Source organism: Nelusetta ayraudi, unplaced genomic scaffold, assembly GCF_046127955.1.
Source record: "Nelusetta ayraudi isolate G7.1 ecotype Tasmania unplaced genomic scaffold, CSIRO-AGI_Nayr_v1 ptg000070l, whole genome shotgun sequence".
NCBI classification, from domain to species: Eukaryota; Metazoa; Chordata; class Actinopteri; order Tetraodontiformes; family Monacanthidae; genus Nelusetta; species Nelusetta ayraudi.
In genome coordinates this window covers 2,303,483-2,322,721 of record NW_027466120.1, presented here as the reverse complement: position 1 = coordinate 2,322,721, position 19,239 = coordinate 2,303,483, and the positions used below count along the sequence as shown (strand labels likewise).

Below are 19,239 nucleotides of genomic sequence, written 5' to 3'. Positions count from 1 at the left end.
TATTCATTGTTGATGTATTTTTATTTTATTATTTTTTTTGCTGTGTGCTGTACAGTACTAATAATAAGCAGCACACTAAACTTTTATTATGATTGTAACGATTCATTTCTCACTACTATCGAAGTAAAAAACCTCTGCTAAAGAGGTGCGAGTGAGTGTGCGTGCGTGCGTGCGTGCGCCCACCTACCTTGATTGATTGGTGGCGTAAGCCAATGGGTTAGCAGATGCCTCTGCCCAGATTTCGCGGCCAACTAGCAGTCTGCAACGACGTCTCTTCAGCCTGAGGAACGTCGGGTGATTGGTGGATGCGGTTGTGGGCGTGCGTGAATTCCTCGCACCGTTACGCTGGGAGGAGAATACGGAAGTTGGTTCGGCGAGGGGAGGAGGAAATCCGAAGCTGAAGTGTGGTGGTGTGCGGGTCTGGCCGTCATTACACCAGCGTTAATTCACGGTTCCTCTACGTTCTGTGCATCATGGCGGAGAAGTAAGTTCTTGAAAAGTTTCTTGATTTTTTTTTTCTCCTGCTGCGGTTGAAGCGGAAAGGTTACATCCGTTTAAGACGGCAGTTACATAAATTCGGAAGCAATCACAGCTGGCTAGCATGTTAGCTAACTTTCTGGTCTGTGTTGAGTCGGGGAATAAATGGGATTTAGGAAGTGAATATTGAGCGTTTGTAAAAATTAAAACTTGTATTTACTTGTGGTTTCGGTTAAAGCTGTCTGGGGGGGGAAACAAGGAAAGGAGTTTAAGCGTGTTCAGAAAAGTAAAAGTAGAAAATGGTGGAGAGTGTTCAGATGTTCTTGTCGCTCAGTCACTGCCATCATGGCTCTTCTGCCCACAGAGCAGACATCGCACTCATCGGTTTGGCCGTGATGGGCCAGAACCTCATCATGAACATGAACGACCACGGTTTTGTGGTAAGGATCCTGACTCGCGTTCTTTCTCGATCGTACCTCGGGCGAGAGACGCAGCAGCAGCAGCAGCTGATCACCTGTCGGAACCTTGTTGTTTTCTCACCCAGTCTTCTCTGAACCCATCCAACAGGTCTGCGCGTTCAACCGAACCGTGTCCAAGGTGCACGACTTTCTGCAGAACGAGGCCAAGGGCTCCAAGGTGATCGGAGCTGAGTCGCTGGAAGACATGGTGTCCAAACTGAAGAAGCCCAGGAGAATCATCTTGCTGGTCAAGGCTGGACAGGCGGTGGACGACTTCATCGACAAACTGGTCGGTAACTTTTGTGGCCAGCGGAACTGTAGAAAACAATTTGGCGGAGCTGGCTGGATCTTAACCGGCGGTGTTCTCCCCCCAGGTTCCTCTTCTCGAGGCCGGGGACATCATCATCGACGGCGGCAACTCGGAGTACAACGACACAACGGTAGGTCGTGGAGGAACACCGTGTCCTGCCCTGTTTGTGGCCGCAGCGGACATCTCACACGGCAGCGTGTTTTTCTTTTTCCATTTCCCCAGCGCCGGTGTAAGAGTCTAAAAGAGAAGGGCTTGCTGTTTGTCGGCAGCGGAGTGAGTGGCGGAGAGGAAGGTGCTCGGTATGGACCGTCTCTTATGCCTGGAGGAAACAAAGACGCTTGGTGAGTGTCCAGAACAACATTGACCCTGCGGGTCAGCCATTTGTGAAAAATATGATCGTTGTACCTGCCAAAAAAGTTTAAGGTGCTCAACGCTCTTCTCCTGACTGTCTTTTGGAAGGCCACACATCAAAGACATCTTTCAGAGCATCGCGGCCAAGGTCGGGACAGGAGAGCCTTGCTGCGACTGGGTGAGTGCCTCTTGGCGTGCGTCATGGCCGTCGCCGTTTCCGCTCGTAGTGAGTGGACGTGCGTGCCTCTGCAGGTCGGAGACGAAGGCGCGGGGCACTTTGTGAAAATGGTCCACAACGGCATCGAGTACGGCGACATGCAGCTGATCTGCGAGGCCTATCACCTGATGAAGGACGTCCTGGGCATGGACCACGACGAGATGGCCAAGGTGAGCCGCGCGGGATCCTTCTGTATGTGTGTATTACATACATAAATATAGATATATGTATGTACATAAGTATGTGTGTATATTAACAATAATGTGTCTTTCTTGACCTTCACCCTTGCCGCTCTCAGGCTTTCGAAGACTGGAACAAGACAGAGCTGGACTCCTTCCTCATCGAGATCACGGCCAACATCCTCAAGTACAGGGACTCGGACGGCTCGCACTTGTTGCCCAAGATCCGCGACAGTGCTGGGCAGAAAGGAACAGGGAAGTGGACGGCCATTTCTGCCCTGGAGTACGGCACGCCCGTCACTTTGATCGGTAAGAGGATGTGAAGGCTGCATTATACCAGGAAGTGTGAGGCCTTCCTTTTGCTCCTTGCTCATTATGCTGAATTCCTCCTTACTGTTTGCACGGTGACACGACCAAAGGCATGACATCACTCATGTTTCCACAATGTTTCAACACCGCTTCAGCAAACACCCTGTGCCTTTTGATGAGCTCTGCTCTGGCTAATGATTAGCCTTGGCAGCTAGCTGGCCGCTAGTCAGCCTCCTCCAGAGGACGTGATCGATGTTTGCCCTCCGCTAAGGAGATTGACAGCTTTCCCCATGTCCAGCTCATCTCAAGTGACATAAGGGGGGGATTTGCTTTACTCTCTGCGGATTTCGGCTTTGCTCCGACAGTATAATAGTTTGTCTCGTAGGCTTTAACCCGTCCCCGTGGTCACAGTGCATTACTCGCTTACAAACACAGCAAACACACCTCCAGTTAAAGGTCCCACGATGTACATGTTGGTCTTGTGGCCACATCCCTGTAGCTGCTGTGTACTAACATGTGAGCTGTGATTTGTTTGCCCGGGCCCCTTACACACAATGCGTGTGTTGGTGGCGAGAGATAAAAGATGCACAAAAGCCTCATTGTGCTCGAGCTGAAGCAGGCTCACAGGCAGCGGCTGGATTTCCCCGCCCTGACGGATCACTGAGCACTGTTTTTCTCTTGATCCGTGTGTGTGTGTGTGTGTGTGTGTGTGTGTGTGTGTGTGTGTGTGTGTGTGTGTGTGTGTGTGTGTGTGTGTGTGTGTGTGTGTGTGTGTGTGTGTGTGTGTGTGTGTGTGTGTGTCACAACCACAAGTCATGCTTACGATGGTGTCTCGTCAGACTGGCAGGTAGTTGCGATTGTTTAATCACCACGCAAGTTCCTCTCCTTCTCGTTCCGCTGCTAATGTAGCAACAAGCCCTGGTTGTCAGATTCCTGCTGAGTCATGCTCGTCTTGTTCGCTGCTGCTCTTGCGCCAGCATGGCATTTCTGACAGGCCGTGTTTCCTGGAAAGCAGCAGAGTGTTCACCACCCACCTGATGCACTGCCAGGAGTGGAAAAATAGCAACGTTTTGACAAGCTTTGACTAAATAACTTGTGCTTGTTGTGAGGGTTTTTTTTTGTGCGTGTGTCTTATCACTCACCCGTCCTCCTCTTCCTCCTCTTCCTCCTCCTGCGTCGCTCTCAGGGGAGGCCGTCTTCGCCCGATGCCTGTCCTCCCTGAAGGAGGAGAGGGTGGAGGCCAGCCGCAGCCTGTCGGGGCCACAGGGCGTCAAGTACGACGGCAACAAGGCCGCCTTCCTGGAGGACATCCGAAAGGTAGAACTCTGCATTTCATCCATTTTTTCAGTGTTTTAAGAGTCACTTCAACCAAACACTAAATACCATGAGGCTTCAAAGACACATACATGTATTTTGTTGTAGCTTTGCTTCTCTTCATTTTTTAATTGACATTGAAGCACACGTTTTCTACATTTATCCTATGAGGTGGGTCACCAAAACACTCCATCCATCTGCACCTGCTCCGGCCCCTCTCTCACATTATAGAACCCACTGTGGCCCCACCAGTCCAAAAGTTTGCCCACCGCTGCTGTAGCCTGTAGATAGATAGCGTGATGTCCACCCTGGTCTGCTTCTGAATGCTCCAGTTTCTTCAGATATTGTGCGCTAAAGCACCGGTTTCTGGAAGTCAGGTCTTTGTAAGGTCAAACAGTGCCAGGCTGTAAACACGGGGCTCTTCCACTGCTCTCTCCCTGGAGGAAGTGACAATCTGGGACCTTTGAACGTTTTCTCATCCATCCGTCTGAATTCTTCACCCTTTGGACTGCTAAAAAAAACAAAAACATTCCTGTTATTTCTGCAGGCCCTCTACGCATCCAAGATCATCTCCTACGCCCAGGGCTTCATGCTGCTGCGGCAGGCGGCCATAGAGTTTAGCTGGACCCTCAACTACGGCGCCATCGCTCTGATGTGGCGAGGCGGCTGCATCATCAGAAGGTTCGTTCGACCTCCCGACGGCTCGCGCCGCAATTCCTCTTTGCCTGCAGCTTTGGGCAACGCGATGTCAACAGGCGTCTTTCACACCGGTGTTGAAAAGTTGCGGCCGGCCAGCGTTGGAACATGTTGTGAAAAAGAGAACACGCTGCTCCAGCTTTGAATGAACACATTACTTTTTTTTCTACTATTTTTAGGAAGGGATGTTGAAGAGAGCCTGTTGTGCCATAGAAAGGCCACTGACTTGAAACCAACTGTTTTGGTTGCTTGAACTAAAAGGGGAAAATGTGACTCTAATGTGAAATCGCACTGAAAGATGGAACTCCAGTTGTGACACTGGTGTGCTTTGTGTAAATGAGGAATTGCGTTGCATAAACCCAACTGTGACATTTTGCACAGAAACGAGAATGGAACGCTGCTCCTTTTGAGGGGTGCGGCCGATCTCCAGCTTAATCACATTAGTCTCTGGAGACTCACAGTTCCCACGTTCAATCAGTGCAGTACACTGGCAGGCTCTGCTTGCAACAATAAATCCAACCAGCCAGTATCATTTTACTCAGCTATCAGCAGAGTTGCGACAGAGGTGATTCCGTTCCGCCGCTGTGCAGTAAAAATGACGAGGCTCCTCTCTCATTTCCTCAACCCTTGACCCACAGCGTCTTCCTGGGAAAAATCAAAGAGGCTTTCGACCGGAATGCCGATCTGCAGAACCTGCTGCTGGACTCTTTCTTCAGCAACGCCGTGCAGGAGTGCCAGGTAAATATACACTCTCCTGGCAGCGATGCCAAACAAATCCCACGCGGACCAATCCAAAGTTTTGAATCCCTTATGAAGGCGCAGAGGTCATGGCAACGGCCCAGTACACAGTTTAAACCTCCGGCTGTTCTTTCTTACACGGTGCTGAGAAAGAAAAGACACCGTTGGGTTGTGTATCAGTTCCACGTTTGGGGCGGAGCCTCATTCAAAATGTTTCAATGTGGAGTTTTTTCATTGCTTGGTTTTGATTCCGGTTCCAGAAAAAATACTTTTCTTCATAACTTGGGAGTGATGAGTGAATATATGAATGGACATGGACAGTTGCACATACATATGCATTCCTGTTTTAAGTTCATATTGTAATAATAAGCGTCCTGCACTGCTCTGCTCCTCGCAATTCTACTTTCGGGTCAGTGTGAACGCAATGCATGATGGGATATATTGCCGGGTCAGTGAGCTTCGGTTGTACAGTACGTTTAGCGGTACATTTCATTGACTAGAGTCAATAAACATGTTCAGGCAGAACTTGGTCACCGCTACAAAATGCCGTAGCGAGGAGGCAGCCCAGACGTCATAATTCCTCCAAATCCAGTTTGTCAGGTTTAAATAATCCAAATAGATCTTAACCAAAGTGTGTGAGTGTCTTTGGTTTCACGCCTCTATAATGTGAAAACCAATCGCCAGCGACTTGGGGTCTGCCTAATGATTATTGGCTCCCAGATGCTTGGATTAACCATCTCGGACTTTGGCACGGAAAGTCGATCGTTTTTGGGTACGCCGCCCTGTCTGCACCGACGCGGTCGGTACCTGGCGTACCAGGCGCCAGTGTTTGTTGGCGACTGACTCCCGCTTGTGTCTCTCTCTGTCCAGGACTCGTGGAGGAAAGCGGTGAGCACGGGCGTCCAGCACGGCATCCCCATGCCCTGCTTCACCACCGCGCTCTCCTTCTACGACGGCTACAGGCACGGCATGCTGCCGGCCAACCTCCTCCAGGTGAGGCGACCCCGGGGCGACATATGGCCCGAGGGAGTCCGGGGGGTGGGGGCAGGGAGGGGGGAGCGGGGAGAGCTGCATCGGATTAAAACGGTTCACGTGCAGCTGTCGCCCGGGTGCGTCTGGCTCGCCGCTTAAGAGGTTTATGTGGTTGTTTTTAGGCGCAGAGGGACTACTTCGGAGCCCACACGTACGAGCTGCTGTCCAACCCCGGCCATTTTATCCACACCAACTGGACGGGCCACGGCGGCAACGTCTCCTCCTCGTCCTACAACGCTTAAGCCCCCCCCCACCTCGGCCGGACGCACACTAAAAGATGGAGGACCAAGACGGAGGGACCAGTTATCTGCGAGAGGAGTTCCTGCCTCCAACCAACCCCCGTTACCTTAATCCCACTTTTGACCCCTCGTGTTTGTTTCAGTTTTATTTATCGATGAGTGGAAATTCTAGATTTTGCTGTAGAGGCTTTTATCACAGTGAGAAGAAGACGGGGAAACAAAAGTGTTCGCTCCATCAAGATGCTATCGATGCAACACGTGATGGTTAACTCTTTGCATTGCACTGTACTGTAACCAGGCTAAATAAAGATTTAAATCCCTTTATAATTAGCTTGTACGCTCCTTACTCTCTGGCTGGTGTACACAAGATTTAGTTGTTTGTAGGTTTGTGGGGCTAAATTAGGCAACAGGTGACATGAAGTGACATGTAAACAGGAGCGCAGAAGAACAGTCTGGGAACCATAAACACACTGAGCTCCACAGAGTTGGTTAATGAATCTTTACATGTATAGTGTCAATGATCAAAAAGACATAAATGAGAAATTAAACGCAAAACCCAATCAAATAAAAATAAATTAGCAGAATTAAATTAGTTGAATATTGATAAAATAAAGGCAATTATTATTTATGAACATCACTATCGTCATCATGGAATGAACTGAGTTGAAGTTAAAAATAATTTACTTGGGTTTTAAGTTTAGGTTTGTGAGTTTTAGTGTCATTAGTCCCATGACTATGACAAAATCTCACTTACTGTCCAGCAGATGGCACCAAAACACTAGCAGGTCCTAAAACAAGGTTGTTGTTTTTTTTTGTTTTGTTTGTTTTTTAATGAAAAGCACTATATTCTCTTTTAAACAAAATTGAAAGAATGAATATGAATTAATGTAGCTTGTGGTGCTGGGTTAGAAATGAAATAGAATGTACATTTTAGTGATCTTTAAAAGCTTTTTTTGAATTTCTGGTTAAACAAGTTTTTCTTGGATAAAATCCAACTGATACTCAGTGAGATGTTTCACCTGTGTTGTAATTGGCTCAGGCTTCATATAGACAGAACCTGCTGGTGTCAACTTATTTTGCCTCTTTTTTTTCTACCAACTGTTAACTGTTAAAAAACAAAAAATAAATAAGTCAATTAAATAAAGAACAGAAAGTGTCTCTTGAGAAAGAAAACATAAGTAGCTGTGACTTAATCATTCCACTATAATCTGCCACTGGTGCTAGACAGTAACTTCACCACAGCGGCTGTTTGATCAGGGTTAGCATCTGCTGCTCTCACCCCCCCGCAGCCGGTGTGGGGGTGTTTGGTGTGACAGGACGCCGTCACAGCTGCTACCAGACCTGCTGCTGAACAGTAAACAATGCCTCGCCTTCGTATGAAACACCTGTGCTGCTGCAGCAGCAGCCCTGTCCCCTTTAATATTATTATTATCACCTCGTTGTGTTTGACGAGCTTCTGTCTCCTGGGAAGACCTTCTTGTTTGACCCCCGAGTGTCAACACTTTGATCCTGCGAGGGGAAAAGCAGAGCAAATGGTGTAAAACGGCGGCGTTGCAGTTGACGAGTGACTGGCGGGTTGTTTCACACGAATGGGGTTCAGGGCCTGCAGTGAAGTGGTGCTACCTGGCTTCAGTCCAGATGTAATCCAAGTGACAGGGTAAGATGAGATATCCTTTACTGTCCTTTAGGTGACAGAAGGTGACAAATTCTTCTTTTGACAGGGCCCACACTTTCATACAACTCCCATCAAGACACATTGGCATTTAGAACCAATTAAAAACCAATGAAACACATGGCTAATGCATGCAAGGGGTTGTTAATATCAGCTGCTGGATGTGTGTGTGGGGGGGAGGGGGGGTTAAAAAGTGCAGGGGCCACAACAGAGTTTAGTTAGGCTTCTGCAGGAGGAGGAGGAGAAGGAAGTAGCGGCGGTGTGAATGGAGGGGGAGGAGATGGAAATGTTGAGCTCCTCTATGGAAGGGAGTGAGGTTGAAACTGGCAGCCAGGAGATCTGATGGAGGAACAGAGATTTGGCTTTTTGTGGAACTGTGCTTCAGCAAACACTTTCAGAAAAGTAAAAGCAGCCGCAGGAAGAAAGCCGAGGACTTTTCTCATTTCAGTGGAGTTCATCAACAAGTTACATTGCTTTTACGAAAGAGAAGTCACAGAAGGTTGCATGACATTCAGGTGGGAACCACTGGGTTGGATGCAACTAAATGTGACTCCTCAGAAGCTGTCCTGGGATCAGTCTATTGTTGATACTCTGTGATGTTCACTAATATTTCCATTTCCTGGAAAAAGATCAGAAAAATGTTCTTGAGCTGTGACCAGTGATGGGAAACAACAGATTCTAGTGGCACATAATTGACATGAGCACACTTCAGTCACGGCCTTGGTGATATTGACCCTTCACGGTTTTCAATGACATTTTATAGCATAAAATGTCATTATCAGGAAAACAAATAGTGGTTTATTTACCTCATGAAGGCTTCATGTGCGCTCTCTCTTATTTGGTCTCTGCAGTTATACAATTCAGAACCCAAAATCATTCAATGCACACATTCATGGTGTTTTTTTTTTTTTTTTCTATTGTATTGGTTAAATCCAGCAGGAATGTTTTGGACTGGTAAAGCTTTCAGCGCAATATCTATATATTGTATCTCGGAGCAGTTTTGTTAAAATAAACAACTTAAGATTTCGCCTCTTGAGCTGGAGCAAGATGGTATTTAGCACCACCAACAGGCAGAACATTATGACTACACCCAAAAATAAACGTGTATAGTCTATCCCGAGGAGGTTGAAGAACAATGACTTGGAAGGTGGAGGCAGTGAGAAAGCCCCAACGCCAAAAGACACGAATCTGGACTGGAGCTACAGTGACACACACCAGGTGATTAAAATCTCAACTTTTATTTTATACTGCAATGCTAAAATAGTTCAGAACAGAGTGAATTCCTGCTGGCATGTTCAGCTACTTTAGTCCATTGAATAAATCTCTCAGGTCGTACATCCACGTCACAAAGCCGACAGTATGACAGGAACACAGAGTGCCTTCTTGACTCCACGGTGACAAAAACACTTTCAAAAGTTATTGGTGACTTTGAGGACAGAGAGAGAGAGAAAAAAAAATGCATTCACTGACAGAAATGCACGTTTATAATTTAAGGCAAGCTTTTTTTTCGTCATACATTTTGGAGAAGAAATGGGATTATGTAGCTTCAGGTGTGACTTTTTTTTTTTTTTTTCAGCCAAATTGAGTATGGTCCATTTTTAATAAATTTGTTACAGCATGCTCCGAGGTTTCTTGGAAGTGGATGATCCCTTTCAGGATTAAGGCAATGGTTGTTTTGTGCCAGTCCGCCCCTTAAATCTTCAGCTTTTCCAAACGCGAGTCCCACTTGGAATCGGGCGAAACCCTGGGCTGTCCGTGTCCAAGGTTCCTATACATGTAAATTAAAGTGTTGGCATATTCAATAAAAGTGACGTCAGGACAAAATAAAATAAACAAACAAATCACTGTAAAGAGAGTGTTATACCTAGTCAAAGTCACTTTTTATTTCAGACTTCCCTTCGAGTCACAAAACATAGAAAATGCATTCGTCAACACTTCAAACACAATCTTTCGATGGGAACTGGTCCAAACATTCACCACATCAGCCTCAGAGCTCACTTGCAAACTCACTTTCAGAGTCTCCCACCCCACACAGACCACTACGTAACATCACATCTTCACACAGAGAAAGGGGCGGTGACGAGGAGAGAACAGAGCACTCAGACAGGCACAGCATTCACATCGAGTCAGACACCAAGAGAGAAGGTACGAAGGAGGAGTACAGATACTCAGAGCACTTTGACGTTTCACACCGTTTGAGAAGAGAGCTGAGGTTTGAAAGATGAGAGAAAGCAGAGACCACAGGGGATCCCAACACTCGCACCAATCCACAGGTTCTTGCAACTCGCGCAGGCATTTCGTCTCGTTCAATTCTACTCGCACAGACAGTCCCTCCGCACCTTCGCTCTCACTCGCCCAGACACAATCCCACTCACTGATCTCCACTGAAGCTACAAAGAGCAGACACAATCTCTACATCCACAAAAAATAAAAAAGGCAGGCGGGTAGGGTAGGGGGGGGGGGGGTGTGAGGGGTTTGGGGTGGGGCGGGGGAGGGGGGACACAACAAAAAAAAAAAAAATAGAAGGACAACACCCACCGTCTAACACAGTAAATGCAGAGTGAAGCTGTTCTTTGATGACAAAGCATTTACACATTGGAGGAGGAGGGGAACTGATAGTGAGATCGGTTGAACATTGCTGCCAATGTGGCCATTCCTCCCGGGAAATTGGGAAAGACTTGGTGAACTGCAGAAGAGATTTTTCATGAAGGCGTTTTTCAAACAAACTAAAAAAAACAATGCATTCAATTGCATACACATGTGTTATGAAATCAAGCCTATTATACGGGTGGCTGGTTGGGGGGAGGGGCTCTCAAGTTGCTCGTGCATGAATATATTTAACTTGCATGCACCTTTTTCTCAATTAACCAAAAAAAAAAAAAAAAAAAAAGAGGGGGCGGGAGTGTGACGGCTTCTGCTAAGAAACTTTCCATCCACTCGGTGCATGACAAAAAACAAACCAAACCAAAACTGAAAAACAAACCCCCCAAAAAAACAGTCACACACAAGTATAAACGTCCTTTACCGAAATAAAAAGGCAGTGTACTTTTTAAATTAGAGAGAAGCAATCAACTCCCCCATCCCCCCGCCACCCCCACCCCGGCAATACTTACCAGTAAGACCCTAAGCAACCAAACGCTAACGTGTCTACATTCCCCAACTAGACGACTTGGACTCCATAGAGTTGCCAAAGCCGGAGTTGAAGCCGCCGCTGGAGGCCGCGTTAGCGCCTGCGGCCCAGCCCAGGCTGGCCGAGCTGGGGCTGCTGTAGCTGGTGCTGGCCGAGCTATAGGTCTGGTCGCGGGTGGTGGTGGCCGTGCCCGCCGTGGTGGTCAGACCCTGCTGGTTGGCCAGCATGCCCATCATGCCCCAGCTGCTCTGCAGCGCGGCAGCCACCATTGCCGGGTTAAGACCAAGAGCCCCAAAGTTAACCCCGCCACTACTGCTGCCCGCCCCACCGCGATTACTGCTGTAGCCCTGACTGAACCCACCAGCCCCGAACCGCCCTCGATCCATCATTTGCCTACTATTATTGTGTTTGGGCTCGGCGTTGGAGATGTGCACGCTGACGCCTTTGATGATCAAGTCCTCCCCGCATAAGGCTTGGGCAACCTGCGGGGCCGAAACACATAGAGGTCATCAGGGGGAGAGGGTCCTCGTTAGTTAATAAATGGAGCGCATTCGGCAGCGCCCCGGCGCCACTTGATACGAATCTCACCTGATCATCTGCAAATGTTACGAATGCAAACGCTCGGAAAGGTTTTGGGATGAAGACGTCTGTGACTTCTCCATACTGCATGAAGTACTGCCTCAGTTCATCGGTGGTCATGTCCTCCGTGCAGCGGCCGACAAAGATTTTACGGCTCCGCATAGGCTCATCGGGACATGCCTGGAAGGACAAGAAAAAATAGTTTAAAAAAAACAAAGAGATTATATCGGGTTTTTAAACCAAAACAACTACTAGATGTATCATGTGCAAGGTAAATATGGGAATTTCAAGAGGACACGTAAGCAAGAAGAATCAATTTGCTTTCTCACTGGAAGCTTCACTTTGTGTATTCATCTATTGCACTTCTGAAGACTATTATTCAATCGCTTTCATTCTTCAGGTAACTCGACATGTGGCGTGTCCAAACTACCTTGGAGTTGGGGAGTTTGCAGTCACACCATCGTCCGTCGATCATGTGTCTCTGAGCAATCACTTTTGTCTGCGTTTCGTAGTCTGTGAACCGGACAAACCCAAACCCCTTCGAGTTGCCAGTCTTTGCATCCCGCTTGACCTAAAGTGGACAAAGGTTAAACACATTGCTGAGTAATAATGACTCGGATACAGTTTGTTGCGCCGTGAACTTTGTGGTACACCCCCAGGCGTCGCTACCTGCACCATGATGACCTCCCCAAAGGTAGCGAAGTAGTCTTTCAGGTCTTGCTCCGTAGTCTTCCACGGCAGCCCCAGAACGATGAGATCCGACGTTTTCTGAAAGCCCCTTTTTACTTTGACGGCGGATGCTGCGTCTATTTCATCCATCTTCCTTTTGTTATCTGTGAAACAAGCTAGTATTAGGGGGAGAGAAAAAAAATTGTCAGCAACTAACGTGCATGTAATTAAACACGAAAAAAAAAAAAAAAAAAAAAAGTGTCTCACTCTGCCACAGCAGGTTACCGAGTTCCTTGGGCTGAATATTCTAATTAGGAGTTGGGTTCAACCACCTGCTTTTGGACACTACTAACACCACACACTGGCAGCAAAAGGTTGAAGGCGCCTTTTTACAGAAGGCTCGACTCACCTTTGGGATAATTGACGACATACACCAGGTTACCCCAGTCATTCTCGGGCGCGTGCAGGACGCCCTCGAGGAGCCGGACACCTCTCATGCACTGCGACTCGGGATTCCGGTACCGCAACCCGCACGCGCCGGGAAACTGTGCAGCAACAGACGACAACAGGACGGTGCCGTCGTCCTCGGAGGGGATCTCCATGGGCTCCTCGTTCTCATCCTCCGCCACACGAATGTACATCTCCGACATCTTTTCCCTTCTATTCGGGGAGCTCGAGTTACAGTAAACACTTTGTGGTTGCCCCGGAGCTTGCGACGTCGGCCCCTCGCTGAAGTTTACTTCTTGTTAGCCGGGGGAGGGGTGACGCAACTCGAATGCAACGACGGTCGAAATGAGAAAGATTAATTCGGCGTGGAAATATGAACGCTCGCCCCTCAACACCCCATAAAAAGGTTAGCAGACTGCAGCCATGTGTGCAGCAAATGGGATGTTTGACGTCGCCGACGGCGGCACGCGCAGACAAGTTAGCAAGCTGGCTAGCTATCAAGCTAGCAGAACTGGAGACGACGAGATGGGAAAATGAATGGGCGCCCAGTTTGCAGTGGCCTCGCTATGCTCGGAAACGCCGCTTCGCCTCGTCCAAGATGTGTATGACCGTAAACTATGCCCCAGCATCAACAACATCGATGACTTGCCTCGTCCGGTGAACCAAAATTTGGCAAAACGAGACAAAGTAGACGTGAACGGCGGTTCGCAGCTAACCCCCGTAACCTCGAGCTTGCTAACAAAATGGCCGCCCAGCTCCATGAGATGACATCATCCCGATGGAAGAGCGCACGGGCAGTATATGGAGGGATGCTGGAGGTTTTATTTGAAAGATTATACTGTAATCCTTTAACATTAGAGTAAAAATTCTATGTGAACGGCACCGGTTCAGAAAAATAGCTCGGGGCGCTGTTTTTGTTTGGCGTTTTCATGTTTTGTAACTCGAATGGGCCGAATCGGAAACTCTTGGCTCTCCCTGTGAGTCTTGACCAAACGGTTCACCTTCAAAGCCGTCAAGCATAAACAAAAGGTGCGCATTGTAAATTCACATTTCACTTTACATATCGGAGGCCCCATGTTTTTGCCAATTAAGATTTTAACGTACAGGCAACGATCCGGGTCAATAATCCCTGTGCAGTTAATAAATAGAAATAATAAAAATGTATTTCCAGGAAACGGCACGTTAGTGTTTACAGCCTCCTCCAATGCTGATACTGATGCTTTGTTGTATTCGATAGGAGCTAAACAAGGCCACAGCGAGGCATTCTCACTGGGAACAACAAAGACATGGCTAGTTGGCAACGGTCTTAATGGCGCAAGCATAAAGTCTAATGATCCACTGGTAAACTTAGTATGAGCTTCATAAATAACATTTTTGGTGTTTTCCTTAACTGCGTAAGACGCTGCAATGGAAACAGAAGCTACAATAAAAACTACCGTGACATATCTGATAGATATAAATGCCAAAAGACAGAAGACACACACAAAAAAAAAATCAAATACATTTTTGACCATTGATATGTGTCCTAATTTTTTATTTATTTATTTTACAAATAAATACTTTTATTGTATTTTACTTTTGTACTTTTCTGTTCTATTCTAAATAAACTGGCACCAAATATACAGATTTTTTAAAATTGGTCTTATTGTCATAAATGGGTACCACGTTTAATTGTTTTTAATATATCTTCAGTTGCAACATTGTAAATTTAGAGAGTCAGGATGAAGCTACAATTCTGGAATATTTGAATTTGGTGCCTTTGTAATGCCTTTGCCTTTGCTTTGTAATTCCTTAAATAAACCTTCACTTTAAAAAAAAAAAAAAAATCTCTCAAGACTGCCAGACAATTGATCAATTAAGAATCTAAAATCTAAAGGGATGGTTACCCAATCATTTCAGCTGAGTTCAGTTTCTGAATACAGTATCATTATGAGAAATTAGAGATCAGACCGCTGCAACTTTGCGTTTATTTCCAACACAATGGTCACTGTGGCTTTGATTGTCTTTGACCTGCCTTTAACGCAACACTGCGAACATGTAGTCCCTCCTTTAAAAAGGATGGGTCAGACATCACACTGATGTTTGAGTCACAGGAAGAAACATGGAGCTGATGAGAAGCAGCACCCTTTTCAGATTGTTGTAAGTACTATACTTCGCAAAAGACATTCAAGGTCTGATTTTAATTATTTGATCAAATATAAGCTTCTTCTTTTTTTTTTTAAATGTTCTCTCCTCCCACAGTGTATTTCATATTTTTGTGCAGAGTCTTTTTGCATCTATTCAAGAGAGAGAATGGATAAATAATCAAACAACAGAATTAACAGGTAACCCTATACACTGCAATAGCTTGTGATATTTAATGGTGGGCATTTAATACCCAAGAGGTGATTTCTAATTTTCAGGGGCAGACATGGTTTGTTTCTCTGAATACATGGAGAAAAAGATCCCTGATGCCACAAGAGAGGAGGTGGGAGTCTGGCTTTCTGATGCCCTGCACGGCCGAGGTGAAGATTCCCCAAACTAAACATAAACGTGATACAAAAGACAAAGTCTTGACAGTCGTCCTCTCCCTTTTCTCTTTGTAAGTGAATCTGACGTCACTGGACCACCTGGACCTGCAGCTGTCAGCCTGCGGACTCTCTCTGCACAAAGACCTGGACAATATCTTCATTTTAAGAGTCAGTTACTCGGGGTGTTTGGTGCAGCAGCAGGTATGCCGTTCTCTCTCTACACAGCTCATTGTTTTTCATCGTAGCTATGTTGATGGCCACTAACAAGATTCAAGCTGTCTGCATGCCTGGTGCTTGATTCTATACACCTGTGGCTACGAGAGTGATTGGAACACCTGAATTGAATGATCTGCACTGGTGTCCCGATACTTTTGGCAGCATAAAGTGTGTAGTTTATCCTTGTCCTGCCTTGGCACAGTCAAGTTTGGCTGGCTGCTTACTTTCAACAATGATCCATACGTACAGTAAGTCTGTTGTATGGCTGTTCTTCAGCACGGCTACTATGTCCTGACACTTGACACTGGGAAGCGGATGAGTCGTTATGGAGGCAGACCTCACAGTCTTCTGATGAAGTGTCCGGTGGCACCGGTGCTTCCCAGCCAAGAACTGATCCAGTGCGACCCGGAATTTATTCAGGTTGGCGATCAACAGATGATGAAGTTGTTACTGAGTTTTCTGGATATTTTACATTCAGAGATTTTTGTATGTTTGTAGGTGACCAGGCAACTTCCTCGTGACAACTGGGATAATGAGGTACTACTGCGATTAACCCTACCGTCTTGATTAAATTCCTGTCCTGTTGAAGTGACCTGGCCGTTTTATATGTGTGTTCCGGCGCTGTTCAATAGCTGCAGTGGTCTCTGTCTCTGAGCGATCAACTCATAGTCGCTCTGGAGGACGCCAGCCTGATTCAAATGAACGCTGCCCTGAGTGGGCCAAACATCACCCTTCAAGGCCGAAGGAAAGAAGTCCTGAGTCCTCTCACGGTAGGGCAATTCAGGCAACACACTGCCACCTAGTGGCCACTGGTAAAATTACAGCTAAAAACTCAAAAGATTTTTGACCGTGTTTAACTGACGCAGGTCACGGAAGAAGATTCAGTGAAATTCTTGGCTCTGAAGCTGATCAGTGGACCATATGCCTTCAGTATGGAAGCCACTTGTCCCAAAGGTGAGCGGGGCAGACATTCAGCATTGTTGAAAACAAAAACCAGCACAGGATGACCTTAATAGTCAAACTTAAGAGTTAAAGGATCACACACGTGAAATACCCGACTGTAAGGTAAAGCTCAGCCAATCTCTAAAGTGCAACATTTATTATTAATTACTAAATTTATTATAGTACTTATTCAGTGTAAATGCAAATGTCCCTGGAAAAAATAAAAAAAAAGGATTATAGTACTGTTTTGTACATTGGCCAGGTCAACCTTGTGAAAGACATTTATAATCTCAAAAAAGGAAATAAATAACACAACCTGGTTTGAATTTTAGTGGGCACAGCGAGAGAGGAGGAGGCCGAGCTGTACATTTTTAAGCGGCACATGGGATTAACCAAACGGGGCAGCCACGGCAATGGAGGACTGACAGTCAGCGAGGTGTTGGTGCAACAGACAGACAACTTTACTGTGCATGACACCAGTCAACTTGTGACCCTGGTCATCCCAACGGCTCAGATTCTGCAAACCAAGGTCAGAAATTAAGGCAATGACCTTAGAGTTTGTGTGATGTGTGCAGGCCACATTTGCTTTTTTTTTTTTTTTTTTTGCAAAAATGAAGCACCTTTTTTGTTCTTCATCACAAAGATCCACTGCAAGTTACAAAATTTAGATCTAAGTTTGTTTCACAGCCCTGCACTGAAAAGCACCAGCTCCTGCAGCCGTTCTACAGGGTCGATGTTGTGCTCTCCTTCAAGGAGACAAATCACAAAATGCACTGGAGCGTGGAGAACACGCTACCATGCACAGGTTAGTGCGACGCTCATCAACACATAAAGCTAAAGTGGTGATTAATTATCGGGGGGATATTTTGACCACTGGCCATTTTACTGTGGAAACACCAGGCACTTACTTTTGTTTGTCGCTCGGCCAGTCAATTATTTAATGTTATATGGCATCTGTCACACTCTTAAAGTGAGTTGGCAGTGAAAAGAAAGGTGAGGGACAAAAACAAGTGTCAGCAAAACATAGAAACAACAAAGAAAACAACTGAAAGCCATAACAAACAACAACTCTCTGAATATAAACTTACAAATTCTTCCAGTATGAATTTGTGTTCAACTTGTTTCTTTTTTCAAAAACCAAAAACCAAATGAAAATCCCAGAACAAAGAATACTCCTACTAAGCTCACTTACTACCTCTCGTCAGAAAATGATAAAAAACATAAACATACAGAGATGAATACATTTGAACATTTTCCTGCTTTTGTTTTTTTTTTTTATCTCAAATTCTTTTTTCAAACCCTAAGCTACAATTTTGTCTTGTAGTATTATATTTTGGTGAAAAGCCACATAATTCTTATAGTGTGAATTAACGTTGGGCCTCTGTCCCATCCCACACACACACACACACACACACACACCACAGCCTCCTGTGTCTTGTCCACGGCAAACCAAAAAGGTGTGATTTTGGCCTTGGCACCGCCTGTTGTGAGGCTGAGTGATGGAGCTCTGTTGGCCCACATGCAGCAACCTGCTCTTCCTCTCCACTCTGGTGAGATGCCTATGAGTCAGAGTGGAGACTTATCTGATGCCGGCTCCATTAATGCAACTGAAGCTACTTTTTCCAGATCTTTTAAATGCAACCACGGCTATATCAGCAGAGTCAAGTGTTGCTGGAACACCAGCCGTAGCCCAGCTATTGGAAACATCCACAGATCCTCCTCACCCGGAATACCAGCATGTGAACACAACCAGTAAAGAGCATCAGAGGTCTAGGTGGCCGAAGTGGGAGTGGGAATAGAACAGAGAATTTAAAAAACAATTTTCTTTCTCTTGTCCTCTGTTGCCTCCCTGTGTGGGTGCAATTATTGTACATGTTGGTTGATAATAATGACTTTCATTTAGTCTGTAGCGGTGACTGAAATGTTGTTTTATTTTTTCCCCCCAATTGTCACGATGCTTAAAATTGATACATTGACGTGCCACCAGCCTAGAAACACTGTTTTACACAGAAATAAAAGATAATAAATAAAAGCTTCCACGTATATCTGGATGTTTTGCCTTTGAATTTTCAAACTTTAAATGACTTTTCATAAATAACCTAACCCCTAACCCTCACCAGTGAATCAATTCTGCAAAGTAAAAAGTGATGAAGCGCCCCAACCCAACTCTGTGAACACCAGCTGGCAACAGACCACTGGCCCTAGAGCACTCCCCTCGTGGATGTTGGCTGGTGTGTTGTGTTGTTATTATAATAAATTGCCAACAGAGGGCGCTCCAAGACCGAGTAAGGATTGGGAGAGGGTGAAGAAGGAGAAGCAGTGGCGTAATCTTGTTTATTCTAGTCTAGTGGGTGTACTCTGACCCCCCCCCCCTCGCACACATCATCGGCAGCAGTTGCTTCAAAACAACACAAAATAAGAACCACAGTAATGCAATAAGTATGTATCCACATAAAAGTGAGATCATGAAAGACCGATGATGTCACTGTCTAAATGTATTGTCAGCAACACAAGATATATAACAGCCATTTACAGCTGGACTTTATTACCTAATGAACAGCAGCCACGAGACGAATTTGTGAAAATTAAGAAAAAATAATAATAAATAATTAACACACACACACACACACGCACGCACACAAAGTTTCAGCAATCAAGTGCAAATAGTGGTGCAAACACAAATAAATTCTTTAAAGCGGCACTTTCCTACCACAGCTTGGTTCCTACCTCCTAGATTGTGTTGTATGTAATGTC

General features: G+C 45.9%; 3 protein-coding genes across 8 annotated transcripts; 2 read left to right on the top strand and 1 right to left on the bottom strand.

The window, feature by feature from the left end:
* Nucleotides 1–343: 343 nt before the first annotated feature.
* On the top strand, nt 344–6,850 carry pgd (phosphogluconate dehydrogenase). The gene is made up of 13 exons (XM_076041788.1): nt 344–484; nt 842–917; nt 1,045–1,224; nt 1,310–1,375; nt 1,468–1,586; nt 1,705–1,774; nt 1,849–1,983; nt 2,112–2,301; nt 3,488–3,618; nt 4,163–4,296; nt 4,950–5,049; nt 5,920–6,042; nt 6,204–6,850. The coding sequence occupies exons 1-13, from the start codon at nt 474–476 to the stop codon at nt 6,321–6,323; spliced, it is 1,455 nt and encodes a 484-aa protein (XP_075897903.1). The 5' UTR covers nt 344–473; the 3' UTR covers nt 6,324–6,850.
* Nucleotides 6,851–9,214: 2,364 nt separating this feature from the next.
* On the bottom strand, nt 9,215–13,546 carry tardbpa (TAR DNA binding protein a). 4 transcript variants are annotated; one of them, XR_012928624.1, is made up of 7 exons: nt 12,780–13,542; nt 12,371–12,546; nt 12,132–12,272; nt 11,711–11,881; nt 11,484–11,604; nt 10,531–10,678; nt 9,215–9,760 (listed from the first exon to the last, which is right to left on the bottom strand). XR_012928624.1 is itself a non-coding variant. In XM_076041680.1 (6 exons), exons 1-6 carry the CDS (start codon nt 13,018–13,020, stop codon nt 9,693–9,695), a joined length of 882 nt encoding a protein of 293 aa, XP_075897795.1. In that variant the 5' UTR covers nt 13,021–13,542; the 3' UTR covers nt 9,215–9,692. The 4 variants fall into 4 exon arrangements, 2 of the variants coding, with proteins under 2 accessions (XP_075897795.1, XP_075897794.1); XR_012928625.1 differs by having other exon boundaries at nt 11,520–11,604; nt 12,780–13,541; XM_076041680.1 differs by lacking the exon at nt 10,531–10,678 and having other exon boundaries at nt 11,520–11,604.
* A 103-nt stretch (nt 13,547–13,649) lies between these two features.
* Nucleotides 13,650–18,394, top strand: ciroz (ciliated left-right organizer protein containing ZP-N domains). 3 transcript variants are annotated; one of them, XM_076041675.1, is made up of 12 exons: nt 13,650–13,846; nt 14,875–14,956; nt 15,059–15,141; nt 15,220–15,321; nt 15,404–15,528; nt 15,820–15,963; nt 16,042–16,080; nt 16,176–16,313; nt 16,410–16,497; nt 16,818–17,014; nt 17,173–17,290; nt 18,112–18,394. In XM_076041675.1, the coding sequence occupies exons 2-12, from the start codon at nt 14,919–14,921 to the stop codon at nt 18,282–18,284; spliced, it is 1,245 nt and encodes a 414-aa protein (XP_075897790.1). In that variant the 5' UTR covers nt 13,650–13,846; nt 14,875–14,918; the 3' UTR covers nt 18,285–18,394. The 3 variants fall into 3 exon arrangements, with proteins under 3 accessions (XP_075897790.1, XP_075897793.1, XP_075897792.1); XM_076041677.1 differs by lacking the exons at nt 13,650–13,846; nt 18,112–18,394 and adding an exon at nt 17,810–17,936 and having other exon boundaries at nt 14,609–14,956; XM_076041678.1 differs by lacking the exons at nt 14,875–14,956; nt 15,059–15,141.
* The last annotated feature ends 845 nt before the right edge of the window (nt 18,395–19,239 follow it).

What these genes read in the sequence shown, in the direction of transcription:
- tardbpa (XM_076041679.1), bottom strand. Translation starts at nt 13,020, where the DNA reads ATGTCGGAGATGTACATTCGTGTGGCGGAGGATGAGAACGAGGAGCCC. An exon ending in GGGAGGTCATCATGGTGCAG is followed by an intron (nt 12,273 to 12,370) that starts GTAGCGACGCCT and finishes TGTCCACTTTAG; the next exon opens with GTCAAGCGGGATGCAAAGAC. An exon ending in GCAAACTCCCCAACTCCAAG is followed by an intron (nt 11,882 to 12,131) that starts GTAGTTTGGACA and finishes TTGTCCTTCCAG; the next exon opens with GCATGTCCCGATGAGCCTAT.
- ciroz (XM_076041675.1), top strand. Translation starts at nt 14,919, where the DNA reads ATGGAGCTGATGAGAAGCAGCACCCTTTTCAGATTGTT. An exon ending in AAGTCCTGAGTCCTCTCACG is followed by an intron (nt 16,314 to 16,409) that starts GTAGGGCAATTC and finishes TAACTGACGCAG; the next exon opens with GTCACGGAAGAAGATTCAGT. An exon ending in GGAAGCCACTTGTCCCAAAG is followed by an intron (nt 16,498 to 16,817) that starts GTGAGCGGGGCA and finishes TTTGAATTTTAG; the next exon opens with TGGGCACAGCGAGAGAGGAG.
- pgd (XM_076041788.1), top strand. An exon ending in CACGCCCGTCACTTTGATCG is followed by an intron (nt 2,302 to 3,487) that starts GTAAGAGGATGT and finishes CGTCGCTCTCAG; the next exon opens with GGGAGGCCGTCTTCGCCCGA. An exon ending in GGCGGCTGCATCATCAGAAG is followed by an intron (nt 4,297 to 4,949) that starts GTTCGTTCGACC and finishes CTTGACCCACAG; the next exon opens with CGTCTTCCTGGGAAAAATCA.